Below are 13,604 nucleotides of genomic sequence, written 5' to 3'. Positions count from 1 at the left end.
CCTGAGAGGAGACAGATTTGTCCCTGTTCTCAAAAGAGGCGAGATAGTTCTGAGGCAGAGAGTCATAAGTGTTCTCGGTAAGAAGTAATCACAATGGATAAGAATTGTAGATACCACAGGAATATGAGAAATGTACCAGTTAACTTCGTAGTAAAAAAAATATTGGCTTAAAACAGCAATCACTTTATTTGTACACAATACTATGGGTTAGCTGAGCACCATGAGACTGGGCTGAATTGTCTGTGGCTGGATGTTCTAGAAAGTCTAGATATGGCCAGGACTCTTGGGACAGCTGGCTCCTCTCCTCCTGTAGTCCTTCGTTCCCCATTAGACTAATGTGTGTTTCTTCACAGGAAGGTCTCAGGGTCTCAGTAAAGAGCAAGCCACCATACACAGCACTTTTCAAGTCTCTATTTTTATTTTTGCCAATAACTTATTGAACAAAACAAGTCATAACACCAGTCTAGATTCAGAGTACATTATGGTGAAAACTTTCCTTTACTGAGTATGTTTCCCAGAGCTCCTTTCATGTCCCGATTTCTCAGACTGTAGATAAAGGGATTTAGCATGGGAGTGCCCAGAGTGTAAAATATAGCCACAATGACATCCTTGCTATTAGAGTCACTGGATGAGGGGGAAGCATACAACCCAATAATTGCCCCATAGTACAGAGACACTACAGAGAGGTGAGAGCCACAAGTGGACAAGGCTTTGCAGATTCCCTTGGTTGAGGGGACTTTTAGGATGGTGGCACCAATGTGACCATAAGAGACCAGGATGCATACGAATGGAAGGATAATGACCACCCCCCCTACAGTAAGAATTACCAATTCATTGGTTGATGTGTCCGAGCTGGATAGGTTAAGTAAGGTAGGGAGGTCACAGAAGAAGTGAGGAAGGGTGTTGTCTCCACAGAAGGACAGATGGGCTAGAAGCAGGGTGTGCAATAGGGCGTTGGCAAAGGATAAGACCCAGGACACAGTAACTAGCAAGAAACACAGGCTCTGACTCATGATGGCGGTATAGTGGAGGGGGTGACAAATGGCCACGTACCTGTCATAGGCCATTGAGGTGAGAAGGAAGCTGTCAATATCAAAAAAGAATATGTAAAAGTACACCTGAGAAATGCACCCAGTATATGACATGGATTGACTCCGTGTTTTCATGTTCATCAGCATCTTTGGTGCTATGACTGATGAGGAAGAGATGTCAGTGAGGGCCAAGTGGCTGAGGAAGAAGTACATGGGGGTGTGGAGGCGAGAGTCCAGCCTGATGAGCAGGATGATGAGTAGGTTCCCCAGCACTGTGGTGAGATACATGCCCAGGAACACGGAGAAGAACATTTCCTGCTGTTCCGGCCTAATGGGGAGCCCTAGGAGGAGGAATTCTGACAGGCTACTCTGATTATCCCTCCTCATCCTGTTCTTCTCTTTTGCTATAGATCAAAAAAGAGATGGCAATGTGAAAAAATATTATGATGGTCACATGATGAGAATGTGTATTTGAACTACTCAGTGTATGAATCTTGAATATCTCATGCTTTTTGCTCCACTAATGAGAGTCAGTTAACAGTCTAACCACAGGTTACTATGGGTCCACCTCGAAATCAACAAAAGCATTTTGGAGAAACCATGAAACCTCAGAAGGATTTATCAGATCAGATCAGGTTCAAACTTGAGATTAAGAATTTAGGGTGCAAGGCTAGGCAACTAACCAGTTGTTAGAAATGTTATTAAAAATAAAAAAAATAAATAGTTGCCATTGAAATGATTCCAAATCATGGTGACCCCATGTGTTGCAGAGTAGAACAGCACCCCGTAGGGTTTTCAAGACTTTGATCTTTCAGAAATGAATCACCACTCCTTTCTTCTGAGACAATGCAGGGTGGGTTCATATTGCCAACATTTCATTTAGTGACTGAACAAAGATTACAAGACAGAGACAATCTAATTAGTCTATCATCCTCCTTTAACCCCTCTCCCTATTCTTCTCTCACACTCTTTTGTTAATGTTTTATTTCCATGGATTGCGTAGAATGAGACAATCCAGTGGGCTGCTCTGCATCTCCCAGAAATTCAGATTTACACACATGGTGAGAAGCATCATAAGGAACTACCCAAGGCAAGGACATTAAGGACAGGAATCTATGTCAATAACATAAAGGATCTAGGGGCATACCTTATAGTACAGCCATCAGTCCTTAGTTATCAAAATTTTTTCCCACTCCTCAACATTTTCAGTCTACCATCACCCTTTCTATGGAAATTTTCATGGAATGGGGAAGAAAAAATTCTATTTTCTCTTCTAATTTCCTACCTTATTTTCTTCCTCAGTTGAAACCAGAATTCTCTTTTTGAGTCTTCAGAACACCAGAAAATTCATTGGCTTTGCCCATCACATCCTAGTGTCTGTCTAGCCTACTTTACCACATAACAACCTAGCACTTTCCTATGATTTTACCCTAGGTTTTATACAAGTGACTCATATCTGATATTTTACTTATAATATTTATAACACTTCCACCCTGCTAATACCATCTATCATTCCTTTCCCTTTCTGCTTCAGATCCATTAGTCGTAGATCTGTGCATATGAACCTTTACAAAATAATAAGAAATAAGAACATGATGGTTCTAACTACTAGAAAACAGAGCTCACGTATTATATAAGAACTACTAATCAGTTTCAAGGTCATTCTATGGTAGCTGAAAGGTGCCTCCCTGTAAGAGTCCTCAGTCATCTAAGAGGTTAAGTAGAGATTCTGTTATCTACAAATTCTCTCAACTTGATTGACATGATCTCTAAAATATCTAGTTCTTCAGTCCTCTATGCTAAACAAACAAACAAACAAAATGCTAAACATCCCATGTGTAATTGGTGAAAAACTTTGAACTGGCAAATTTTATGTTACCTAAATTTTTCCAGGAAAAAAAAAAATTAACTTTATAATTTTACCTGAGAAAAATTACACATTCAGGTTTGATAGTGAATAACATGTTAATACCCAGTTTATACCAATAGGTATGCAAATTTGTTGTCTAATAAGCATTTATATTTTTTCCAATTTCCAAACATATTACGAATAATAGCATTTTTCAATATTAATTTGCAATGGGAAAACATAGGATAAATTCTGAGAAATAGAATTTCAAGGCATGTGCATTTTCCATTTTAATATATATTTTTGATTACAGGAAGCTAAGGTAGTAAAGAAGCCTCTTCTAGTGGGTTCTTTGAAATGAGTCGAATAATAAGAAAGAGATTGCCATGTGAAGATTCTAGAGAAGGCCATTTTAGTCAGAATGAATATCAAGTGTAAGATTCTGAGAGAAGAAAGAGCTCAGTGTATTTATGGAACAGAAAAAATACAGGAGCTTGGTTAGCAAAAGAAGGATATGAGGTTGGAGAATTATCTAGAAATCAGGGTATTAAGGCCTTTTCTGCCATGATAAAAATTTTAATTTTATTCTCAGAACAATAAAATAGCCATAAGAATCTTTAAGTAGAAAAGTGATTGAAAAATTTTGAATATTTTGCCCACTACTGGGTGAACATATTATAGTAAGACAAGAAAGTTAGGAGGAATTTTAATAGGACGATATTACTGTAGTTCAGGTAAAAATACTAGCTACTTATACCGGATTGTGACAGCAGAGAAGAAGACAATTGAAGAAATGTAGGGTAAAATTTGGAGGAAAAACCAACATGACTCGAATGGAGGACAAAAGATAAATGAGAGAAAATATGTTTGTCCTATCCTCTAAATTTTGGGTAGATTATCAGTTTGAGATAAACTACTCTACATGAAGTTGGTTTGAGGAAGTGTATTTCATGCTAGGAATCAGTAGCACACACTTGACACACCTACATAAAATCATACCACTGATTCCATACCACTGATTCCATACCACTGATACAGGATGAAGAAAGTGAATTCTACTTCTTCTCTGACATGGTTTCTTATATGAAAAGCACAGATTCCTTCAGCTACAAAGTGTGGGATGGTTCTTCCACTCTTGTTAGAAGATCCAGAGTCCTGTGATGCAGGTATGGTCTCTAAATCAAAGATGCATTGAAAAAGGAAGAAAAGTTATCAGTTCACAACCAGACAAGGTAGATATATTCAGAGACTCTTGTTCACAGCTCCTGAGCACTGGCTGGAGTTCTACCTTACAAAACACAGAAAGGACCTGGGAGGGTAAGTCCCCTGACACCAAGCTCCAAATTAGAGAGCAACAGCAAATCATTGCTACATTCTCCCTTGACTTCACTTGGGGGAAGAACTTCTTTTTCAGGCAATAGGAGAGTTCACCCTTGGAGGAATAATGATAATAATCACAAAGCATATACTAGGAATGTGGTGATTCATGGAACTCTTTGCCTTTTCAGTTTACATTGGAAACAACCCAAATGGAGGTTAAGTTTGTAAACAACAGATCTCTTGTTTCTGAACCTCACACTGTTTAGAGGACACCAGTAACACTCTCTAGCACTTTCACTATCAAAACAAAAAAGTGAGCAAACTGATATTCCATCATCATGATTGGACCCTGGAGGGTAGAATAATTTCCAAGAATTTTTATCTCCTGCCCCTAGGCTGTAGAGTCATCATTTTATTGCTGCAGGCTTGCCACAATACTACAGAAAACCATTTGAAGAGATGCTTTTTACTAAACCCTTCACAAAATTGATTCCTAGTTGATTCCATACATCTTTGGTTGCACTTCTTCAATGCCAGATAGAAGATTAATGTTATGTGCTCATTATTCAATTGTTAACAAAGAAATCATTTTCTGAGGCAGGGTTAAGATGGTGGAGTAGTCCGATGCTTCCAGTGGTCCCTCTTACAACAAAAATCTGAAAAAATAAGTGAATCGATTATATATATGACAAGATAGGAACCGTGAACATCAAAGGCAAAGATAAGAAGTTGGAATGAGCAGCAGGGGGGAGGAAGACATGGTTCAGAAGCAGCAAGGAGTCGCCTGACATGACTTGGTGGGAACCAGCACCTTGCAGGCCTGATCCCATGGTGTGACTGTGGTGGGGCTGACAGTAGTGTTCAGGACATGGTTTCCTCAGCAAGATGGTGCAAGTGGCACAGAGTCTACTCATGCCTCTGCAATCAACAAAGAACAGTGGTCTTGGCACAAGATAATTACTTGTGTCTAATTTACCACACGGAACAAAAAACATCTTTTCAAAAGAACTCTCTCCCATTTATCTGATCCCTCCTCTCTCTGCTGCAGTCCCTGAGCTGGCTTCAGTGGTGGTTGCTTTCCCTGGGCCTGAGATAAGTCCTGCTGCATGCTCTGAGCCATTCTCCCAGACTTGGAGAAGGAAAAAATTAAAAATGGGGAAAAAATAACCTGCTGGCTCCACTAAGCTGGGAAATCAGGGCAGAAGTGGCTCCTCTGCCTGGGTAAAAGCACAAGCAGTCCACAGACTTTGAATGTCTTTAATCCCTGCATGGACCTTGTAAGCCCATTTCAACACCTTAGACCCACAATGGCAGAGTCCAACGGTATGCGTTTCCTGAGGTCTGAGTTCAAGTATTTCAGCCATGTTGTGGAGAGGCAGATTTTTGGTGTTTGACACCGCTCTATCTATTAAGTACGGTCCTCACCTACCCACACGAGGGGCCTGAGGACTGGTAGCTCCAGCCATGCCACATAGCCACCCTTGATGTCCATCAAAAGATAAGTGGTGCCTCCTAGTCCTTACAACCAAAAGCACTGGGTGCCCATGGTCTGGCTGCAGAGCCCACCCACTTGTGTGCTCTAGGGAACAAGGGACATGCTCTCCTCACAGACACTCGGGGAACAGTTGTCAGCAACCCTGCCTTGCTTAGAGCATGACCGCCTGCTACAACCAGACACCTGTGCCTACACCAACTACCCTCTAAGACTGTAGGTGAGAGCCTGCACCACACATTTCATGACTGACTACCTGACACCTGAGCTGAATCCATACAAGAAAAGTGAATGGACTCCTAGGCTCATATACATGGTAATAGCTCTAGCCACCTGGTGAAAGGAAGTTGGATCTTCAAAGGCACCAATAATCAAAGTAGCTCACTTGAGTAGCCTATTAGGGTATATCAAAACAAAACAAAGCAAGACACTAGGACACAGTAAGCAAACAAAAATTAATACAATAACTTACAGATGGTTTGGAGAAAATAGTCAATATAAAATCACATAAAGAAGCAGACCATGATCACTTCAGCAAGCTCTCAAAACAAAGAATCATGGAGTCTTCCAGAAGAAGATACCTTCCTGAATTACCAGAGGTAGAATACAAAAGATCAATACACAGAACTCTTCAAGGGATCAGGAAGAAGAAAAGGCAAAACGCAGAACAAGCCAAGAAAGACACAGATAAAGCAGTGGAGGAAATTAAGAAGGTTATTCAAGAGCTTAATAACAAATTTAATAGGCTGCAAGAATCCACAGAGAAACAGCAAACAGAAATTCAGAAGATCAACAATAAAATTTCAGAATTAGACAACTAATAGAAAGTCAGAGGAGCAGAATTGAGGAAATGGAAGGCGGAATTAGTGAGATTGAAGATAAAACACTTGGCACCAATATATTTGAAGAAAAATCAGATAAAAGCATTCTAAAAAAATGAAGGGACCCTAAGAATCACGTGGGACTTTATCAAGAGAAATAACCTATGAGTGATTTGAATACCAGAACAGGAAGAGAGAACAGAAAATACAGAGAGAATTGTTGAAGATTTGTTGACAGAAAACTTCCCTGATACCGTGAACGATGAAAAGTTATCTACCCAAAATGCTCATTGAACCCCACACAAGGTAGATCCCCCCAAAAGAAAGTGACCAAGACATATTATACTCAAACTTGCCAAAACCAAAGAGAAAGAGAAAGTTTTAAGTGTGGCTAGGGATAAACAAAAAGTCACCTACAAAGGAGAGTCAATAAGAATAAGCTTGGACTACTCAGCAGAAACTATGCAGGCAAGAAGGCAATGGGATGACATATATAAATCCTGGAAGGAAAAAAAAGTTGCCAGACAGGAATCATATATCCAGCAAAACTGTCTCTCAAATATGGAGGAAAAATTAGGACATTTCCAGATAAACAGAAGTTTAGGGAATTTGCAAAAACCAAACCAAAACTACAAGAAATACTAAAGGGAGTCCTCAGATTAAAAATAAATTGCATCAGATAAGAATCCAAGACTAGAACACAGGACAGAGCAACCAGATATCAACCCAGTTAGAGAAATCACAAAAGTAAATCAGATAAAAAATGCTCAAAACAGGGGAACAGCAATGTCGTTATGTAGAAGATGACAACATTAAACCAACAAAGTGGAACTAAAAAGTGTAGTCACAGATCTTTCATATGGAGAGGAAGTCAAGGCAATATAAAGAAATAAAAGTTTGGTTTAAACTTAGAAAAATAGGGGTAAATATTAAGGTAACCACAAAGGAGAAAACGGTTCTACATATCAAAATAAAATACAAGAAAAACATAAAGACTCACTAAAAACAAAATCAAAAACAATGAAAAAGAGGAAAAGACATATAAAGAAAACGTACCCAGCACAAAAAATTAAAGGGAAAAAAGACACTGTCAACAACACACACACACACACAAAGACTTCAAAATGACAGCACTAGACTCATATCTAGCCATAATTATGCTGAATGTAAATGGACTAAATGCACCAATAAAGAGACAGTGGCAGAATGGATAATAAACATGATCCATCTATATGCTGCCTACAAGAGACACACCTTAGAATTAAAGACACAAACAATCTAAAACTCAAAGGATGGAAAAAATATATCAAGCGAACAACAATCAAAAAAGAGTAGGAGTGGCAGTATTAATTCCCGACAAAATAGATTTTAAAGTTAAAGCTAAAGTTCTAGTCTTGGGTTGATATCTGATATTATTGATTTTCTACCTAGAGAACTCCCTTTAGTATTTCTTGTAGTTTTTGGTTTGGTTTTAACAAATTCCCTAAACTTCTGTTTATCTGGAAATGTCCAATTTCACCTTTGAGAGACAGTTTTGCTGGATATATGATTCTTGGCTGGCAATTTTTTTCCTTCAATGCTTTATATAAATCATCCCATTGCCTTCTTGCCTGCATGGTTTCTGTTGAGTAGTCTGAGTTTATTTTTATTGACTCTCCTTGTAGGTGACTTATCTTTTATCCCTAGCTGCTCTTAAAGTTCTGTCTTTATCTCTGGTTTTTCTAAGTTTGGCTATAATATGTCTTGGTGACTTTCTTTTGAGATCTACCTTATATGGGGCTCGATGAGCATCTTGGATAGATATCTTTTCGTCTTTCACGATATCAGGGAAGCTTTCTGTCAACAAATCTTCAACAATTCTCTCTGTATGTTCTGTTATCCCTCCCTGTTCTGGTACTCCAATCACTCTTAGGTTATTTCTCTTGATAGAGACCCACATGATTCTTAGGGTTTCTTCATTTTTTAAATTTCTTTTATCTGATTTTTCTTCGAATATATTTGTGCCAAGTGTTTTATCTTCCATTTCAGTAATTCTGCCTTCCATTTCCTCTATTCTGCTCCTGTGACTTTATATTGAGTTGTCTAATTCTGTAATTTTATTTTTAATCTTCTGAATTTCGGATTGTCTCTATATGGATTCTTGCGGTCTGTTAAATTTATCATTATGTTCTCAAATAACCTTTTTAATTTCTTCAAACTGCTTTATCTGTGTACTCCTTGGATTGTTGTCTTTTGCCTGATCTTGTTTCTGATCCCTTGAAGAGTTCTGTATATTAATCTTTTGTATGCTGCATCTGGTAATTCCTTCATCTGGAAGATTCCTTGATCCTTTGTTTTGAGAGCTTGTTGAAGCGATCATGGTCTGCTTCTTTATGTGATTTGACTGTTGTCTCTGAGCCGTGTATAAGTTATTGTATTAATTTATTTTATGTCTGCTAACTATCCTAGCTTCTTGCTTTGTTTTGTTTTGATATGCCCATATATGCTGCTTTTGTGAGCTAGCTTGATTATTTGTGCCTTTGAAGCTCTAACTTCCTGACACCAGGTGGCTAGAGCTATTATCATGTATATGAGCCTAGGAGTCTGCTCATTTTTCTTGTATGGATTCAGCTCAGGTGTCCAGGTGGTTGGTCAACAAGTGTGTGTTACAGGCTCTGCCCTATATTCTTAGAGGGGCAGGGGCCACTGGTGTAGGCACAGGTACATGGTTGCAGCAGGGTCATGCTCTGAACAAAGGCATGGGACTGAAACCATTCCCTGAGTTTCTGTGAGGAAAGCACATTCCTGTTCCCTAGAGTGTACAAATGGGTGGGTTCTGTAGCTTGACCATGGGCACCCAACACTTTTGGTTGCAAAGACTGGGAGGGACCACTTATCCTTGGACCCCTGTCGTGGGTGGCTAGATGATGTGAGTGGACCCACCAGTCCTCAGGCCCCTGATGTGGGTAGGTGAGGACTCTGCTTAATAGGCAAAGTGGTATCAAACGTAAAAAACCCACCTCTCCACCATACAGCTGAAACTGTTGAAGTCAGATCACAAGCACATACACCATTTCAGTAACAAGGGCCTAATCTCCTGAAATGGGTCCATACAGGTCCCATGCAGGGATGAATGGTATTCAAAGTCTGCAGACCATTTGTACCTCGACAAGAGGTGCTTCTGTCCTGAGCTCCCCAGCATAGTGGAGCTGGCAAGTTGTCTTTTCCCCCAATTGTTAATTTATTCCTTCTCCAAGGCCAGGAGAATGGCTCATGACATGCAGCAGAACCTATCTCAGGCCCAGGGAAATCGACAGCCACTGAAGCCAGGTTTGTGGGCTAGGGGTGTGGTAAAATAAGCACAAGTACTTAGCTTTTGCCAAGGGTACTGTTCTTCTCTGGCTCTGGAGGTGTGAGTGGGCTGTGAGGCTGGCTGTTTCTCTCTGAGGAAACCAGGTACTGAACGCTGCCACCAGCCCCTCCACGATTGCTCAAGGGGATCGTGCCTGAGGGGAGCCAGTTTCCACCGAGTAAGGTCCAGCAACTCCTCACCTCTTCTGAACCATCTCTCCCCGCCCCTGCCACTCAGTCCAATTTCCTAACTTGCCATTGATGCCCAGGGCTCCTAGCTTGTCATATACATAACCGTTTCACTAGTTTTCTCAGGTTTTTGTTGTAAGAGGAATCACCGGAAGCATTTGACTACTCTGCCATCTTGGCCCTGCCTCCTCTTTCAAAGCAAATTACTTGCACTCAAATTCTTTTTCTCAGGGTTACATTCATCTGTGTGGATATCTTAGCTATTTGAGAGAAGGATTTGGATACTTTTTGGATTCTGGAGCACCACTATGTGTCATGATATGAGCTGTTTCCTAACACTTTAACGTGGTTAGTTTTATGCCATGTAAATTTTACCTCATTAAGAAGAGAGACCCTGCTTAAGCAGATGACTATACCTTCTAGGATAACTAAAGAAATATCATTTTAGGTCTTCTGCTACAGTGTCATTTTTATCAGCTCCCAATTTTACTCCCAATAATATGCCACTTTGGGCAAGAAACTTGAAGACCGTTTTATCTCTAAGGCATAGGCTTCTCACTAATATACAAAACTCAAAGGGGAATAATTTTGTCTGTTGTTTACTTTTATATCCCAGTGGTAGCTCAGCTCTGGCCCAGAGTTAAATAAGTGGCTTTCCCAGAATAAAATCTGTTTGGTGCTTGGAGTCTTATGTCTCTGTTGTTAGACAGACATTCTGAAGACTCAAGCAGAAAAATGTCTGGGCAATGGATTGATGTTTTTCTGTAAATTCACTCATTTCTGAGGATAAAGGTTGCAATGAACACTTGTTAATGATAATCCCCATTTCTCAGTGCCTGATATTTTCAGTCTTCTTCACCGACAGCAGGATAGGCATGAAAAGGAAGAATCAGAGTGGTGCATCCAAATTCTTCCCCCTGTGGCTCTTCATCTAGTCCAACCAGCAGAAGATGTACTTTGCCCTTTATGTTATTCAGATATTGCATAGCTGGCTTGATTAGTTATGCCAAGATTAAAGACTTCAATCACATTGCCTTTTGCTATAATCTCCTTACTCTCTAAGACCCTAGTACTTCAGATGAGGAAAATGTGAAGCCACCAAAGTACTTTAGTGATTGTCTTTATCTGTTATGAAGTATAAATTTAAACCACTTTAGTGTGAGCTCATTTAAACATTAAGAAACATTTTCAGTGATAGTATCACAAAGTTGTAAAACAATTGTTAATATGAAAAATTACAATGAATCATAAAATGAATAGTTCCGAGGGCACACATGTGGCTAGGAATAGTGCTTTTTCCCAACTGTGAATGTTAAAAACCTTAGAATTCAGGAGGCATCAAGAGCATTAAGAAATGTCTTGCCTCAGTAGTGGGGAAAAATTGACCCTTGACTAAGTGAAGCTTTGGTCCCACCTAACAGAGCTTGAAAACAAGACCTGAAATGATAAAAATTTTTCCATGTAGCAAAACTGCATCTGTGAACAAAGCTAACACTATCTGTAGGCATACAAAAATATCCAAAATCTACAAGTTAAAATCCACAACGTTTACCACCCAATCAAATTTTACCAGGGGTGGGAAAAGGCAGGAAAATACAACCCAGAACAAGGAAAAAAATCAGTCAATGGAGACTTAACCAGAAATGATGAAGATGATAATTTGAGCAGATAAGGGCATTAAAACAATTATTATGACTAATGGGTTAAAAGTAAAAGTTTGGAAAGAATATATTATGTTATACTTATTAAAGGCAAGCTAGAGTGGCTATATTAATATATAAAAAAAGTAGAGTCCAGAGCAAGTAATATTATCCAGAATAAAGCAGAGAGTCATTCTTAATCATAAAGGGGTGAAGATATTCACAGAAGCTAAGAATTCTAAACTTTTGTGCGCACAGTAACAATTGCTTAAAAATATGTGAAATAAAAACTGATAGAGAATTAAAAAAGATAAATTCACAGTTATAGTTGAACCATTCCAAAATCCTCTTTCCATAATTGATATAGTAAGTGGACAGAAAATCAATAAAGATGTGGAAAATTTGAACAATCCTTATGAACTGACCAGTGTTTCATTGTATTACACACAAGGTCACCATGGGTTGGAATTGACTGGATGGCAGCTAAGAACAACAAATGAATCAATTTAATTGGTATTTATAGGACATTCTTAACCTCTCCCCCCAGAAAAAACCTGAGTATACAGTTTTTAATATTTACCAAGACAGAGTGTATTTTTGGCCACAAAACAAGTCTCAGTAAATTGAAAAGTATTACTTACTGTGATCATTAAGATTGTATGTCAACTTGGCTGGGTCATGATTCTCAGTGGTTTCGCAGTTAAGATGTAGTTTGGCAGTCATATGATGATGTGATCACTTCCATGATGAAATCTGATATAATGTGATCACCTTCATGATGGGGTCTGTTGTGAGTAGCCAATCAGTTGAAAGGGATTTTCCTTGGGGGTGTAACTTGCATGAATATAAGTGGATTTTCTGGCAAGACTCAGGGACTTTTGCTAGTTCTGAATCCTGCAGCTGTCTCCTGTTCTTCTGACTTCTGGTACTTGGGACTTGAGCTAGCAGCTTAACAACCGCCTTGCCTGCTGATCTTGGAACTCAGCAGTCTTCATGCCTGTGAGCAAGGGCCCTGCTGTCTGACCTGCCAGTCTTGGATTTTCCAAGTTCTCTCAAGAGAGGCTTCTCTCCTCACCCATGGACTTGCTAAGTTTCAGCCTCTACAATTGCCTGAGCCATTTTCTTGATATAAATCTCTCTATATAAGCACTTATAGTCTTTACTAATTTTGCTGCTCTAGAGAACCTAGCCAAATCAGTTTATTTAAAATACTACTAACAATGACCCAGCAATTCCACTCCTAAGTATATGCCCTGGGGTTCTAATAGAAGTGCATGAACAGACATATGCACAGCTTTGTTCATTGCAGCGCTATTAACAATAGTAAAAAGATGGAGACAACCTAAGTGCACATCAGCAAATGACTGGATGAGTAAAATGTGGGTACACACATGTAATGCAATACTACTCCATGTTGAAGTAAAATGAGTTCCCGAAACATCTTACAATATGGACAAACCTGAAAGACTTTATACTGAATGAAATAAGTCAATCACAAAAAAGCAAATCCTACAATTTTTTGTATGTTCTCATGACATGACTTGACATGAATAGGTAAATACACAGAAACTAGTGTTCATTAGTGGTTACAGGGGTGAGGGAAGAGGGAGAAGTACATTCTGGGTAATAGTCACTTTTTGTTTATATAAATGGGAAATATGGGTGAAGCTTACACAGCATGACTGATGTAACTGATGTCAATAAGTTGTACATATGGAAAAGGGATGAACAGGCCAATGCTAGGTTGTGTATGGTTTTGCAACAACAACAAAAATCTAAACTACATCTATTGGTCCCATTACATTCAGAGCAAAGAGGAATGAAGAAAACCAAAGACAAAAAAAAAAAAATATTACCCCAAAGGTATAATGGAGCACTTGAACCAGAGCCTCCACCAGCCTGAGCCCAGTACTAGATGATGCCCTGTTATCA

General features: G+C 39.2%; 1 protein-coding gene across 1 annotated transcript; it reads right to left on the bottom strand.

Annotated features, from left to right (window-relative positions):
* Positions 1 to 479: 479 nt before the first annotated feature.
* Positions 480 to 1,418, bottom strand: LOC111749879 (olfactory receptor 1J4-like). Its single transcript, XM_023545338.2, has one exon. It carries the CDS (start codon positions 1,416 to 1,418, stop codon positions 480 to 482), a length of 939 nt encoding a protein of 312 aa, XP_023401106.1.
* Between the last annotated feature and the right edge of the window lie 12,186 nt (positions 1,419 to 13,604).

This window comes from Loxodonta africana, chromosome 9 (assembly GCF_030014295.1).
Source record: "Loxodonta africana isolate mLoxAfr1 chromosome 9, mLoxAfr1.hap2, whole genome shotgun sequence".
In the NCBI taxonomy this organism is placed as follows: Eukaryota; Metazoa; Chordata; class Mammalia; order Proboscidea; family Elephantidae; genus Loxodonta; species Loxodonta africana.
This window is presented reverse-complemented; position numbering and strand designations above follow the sequence as displayed.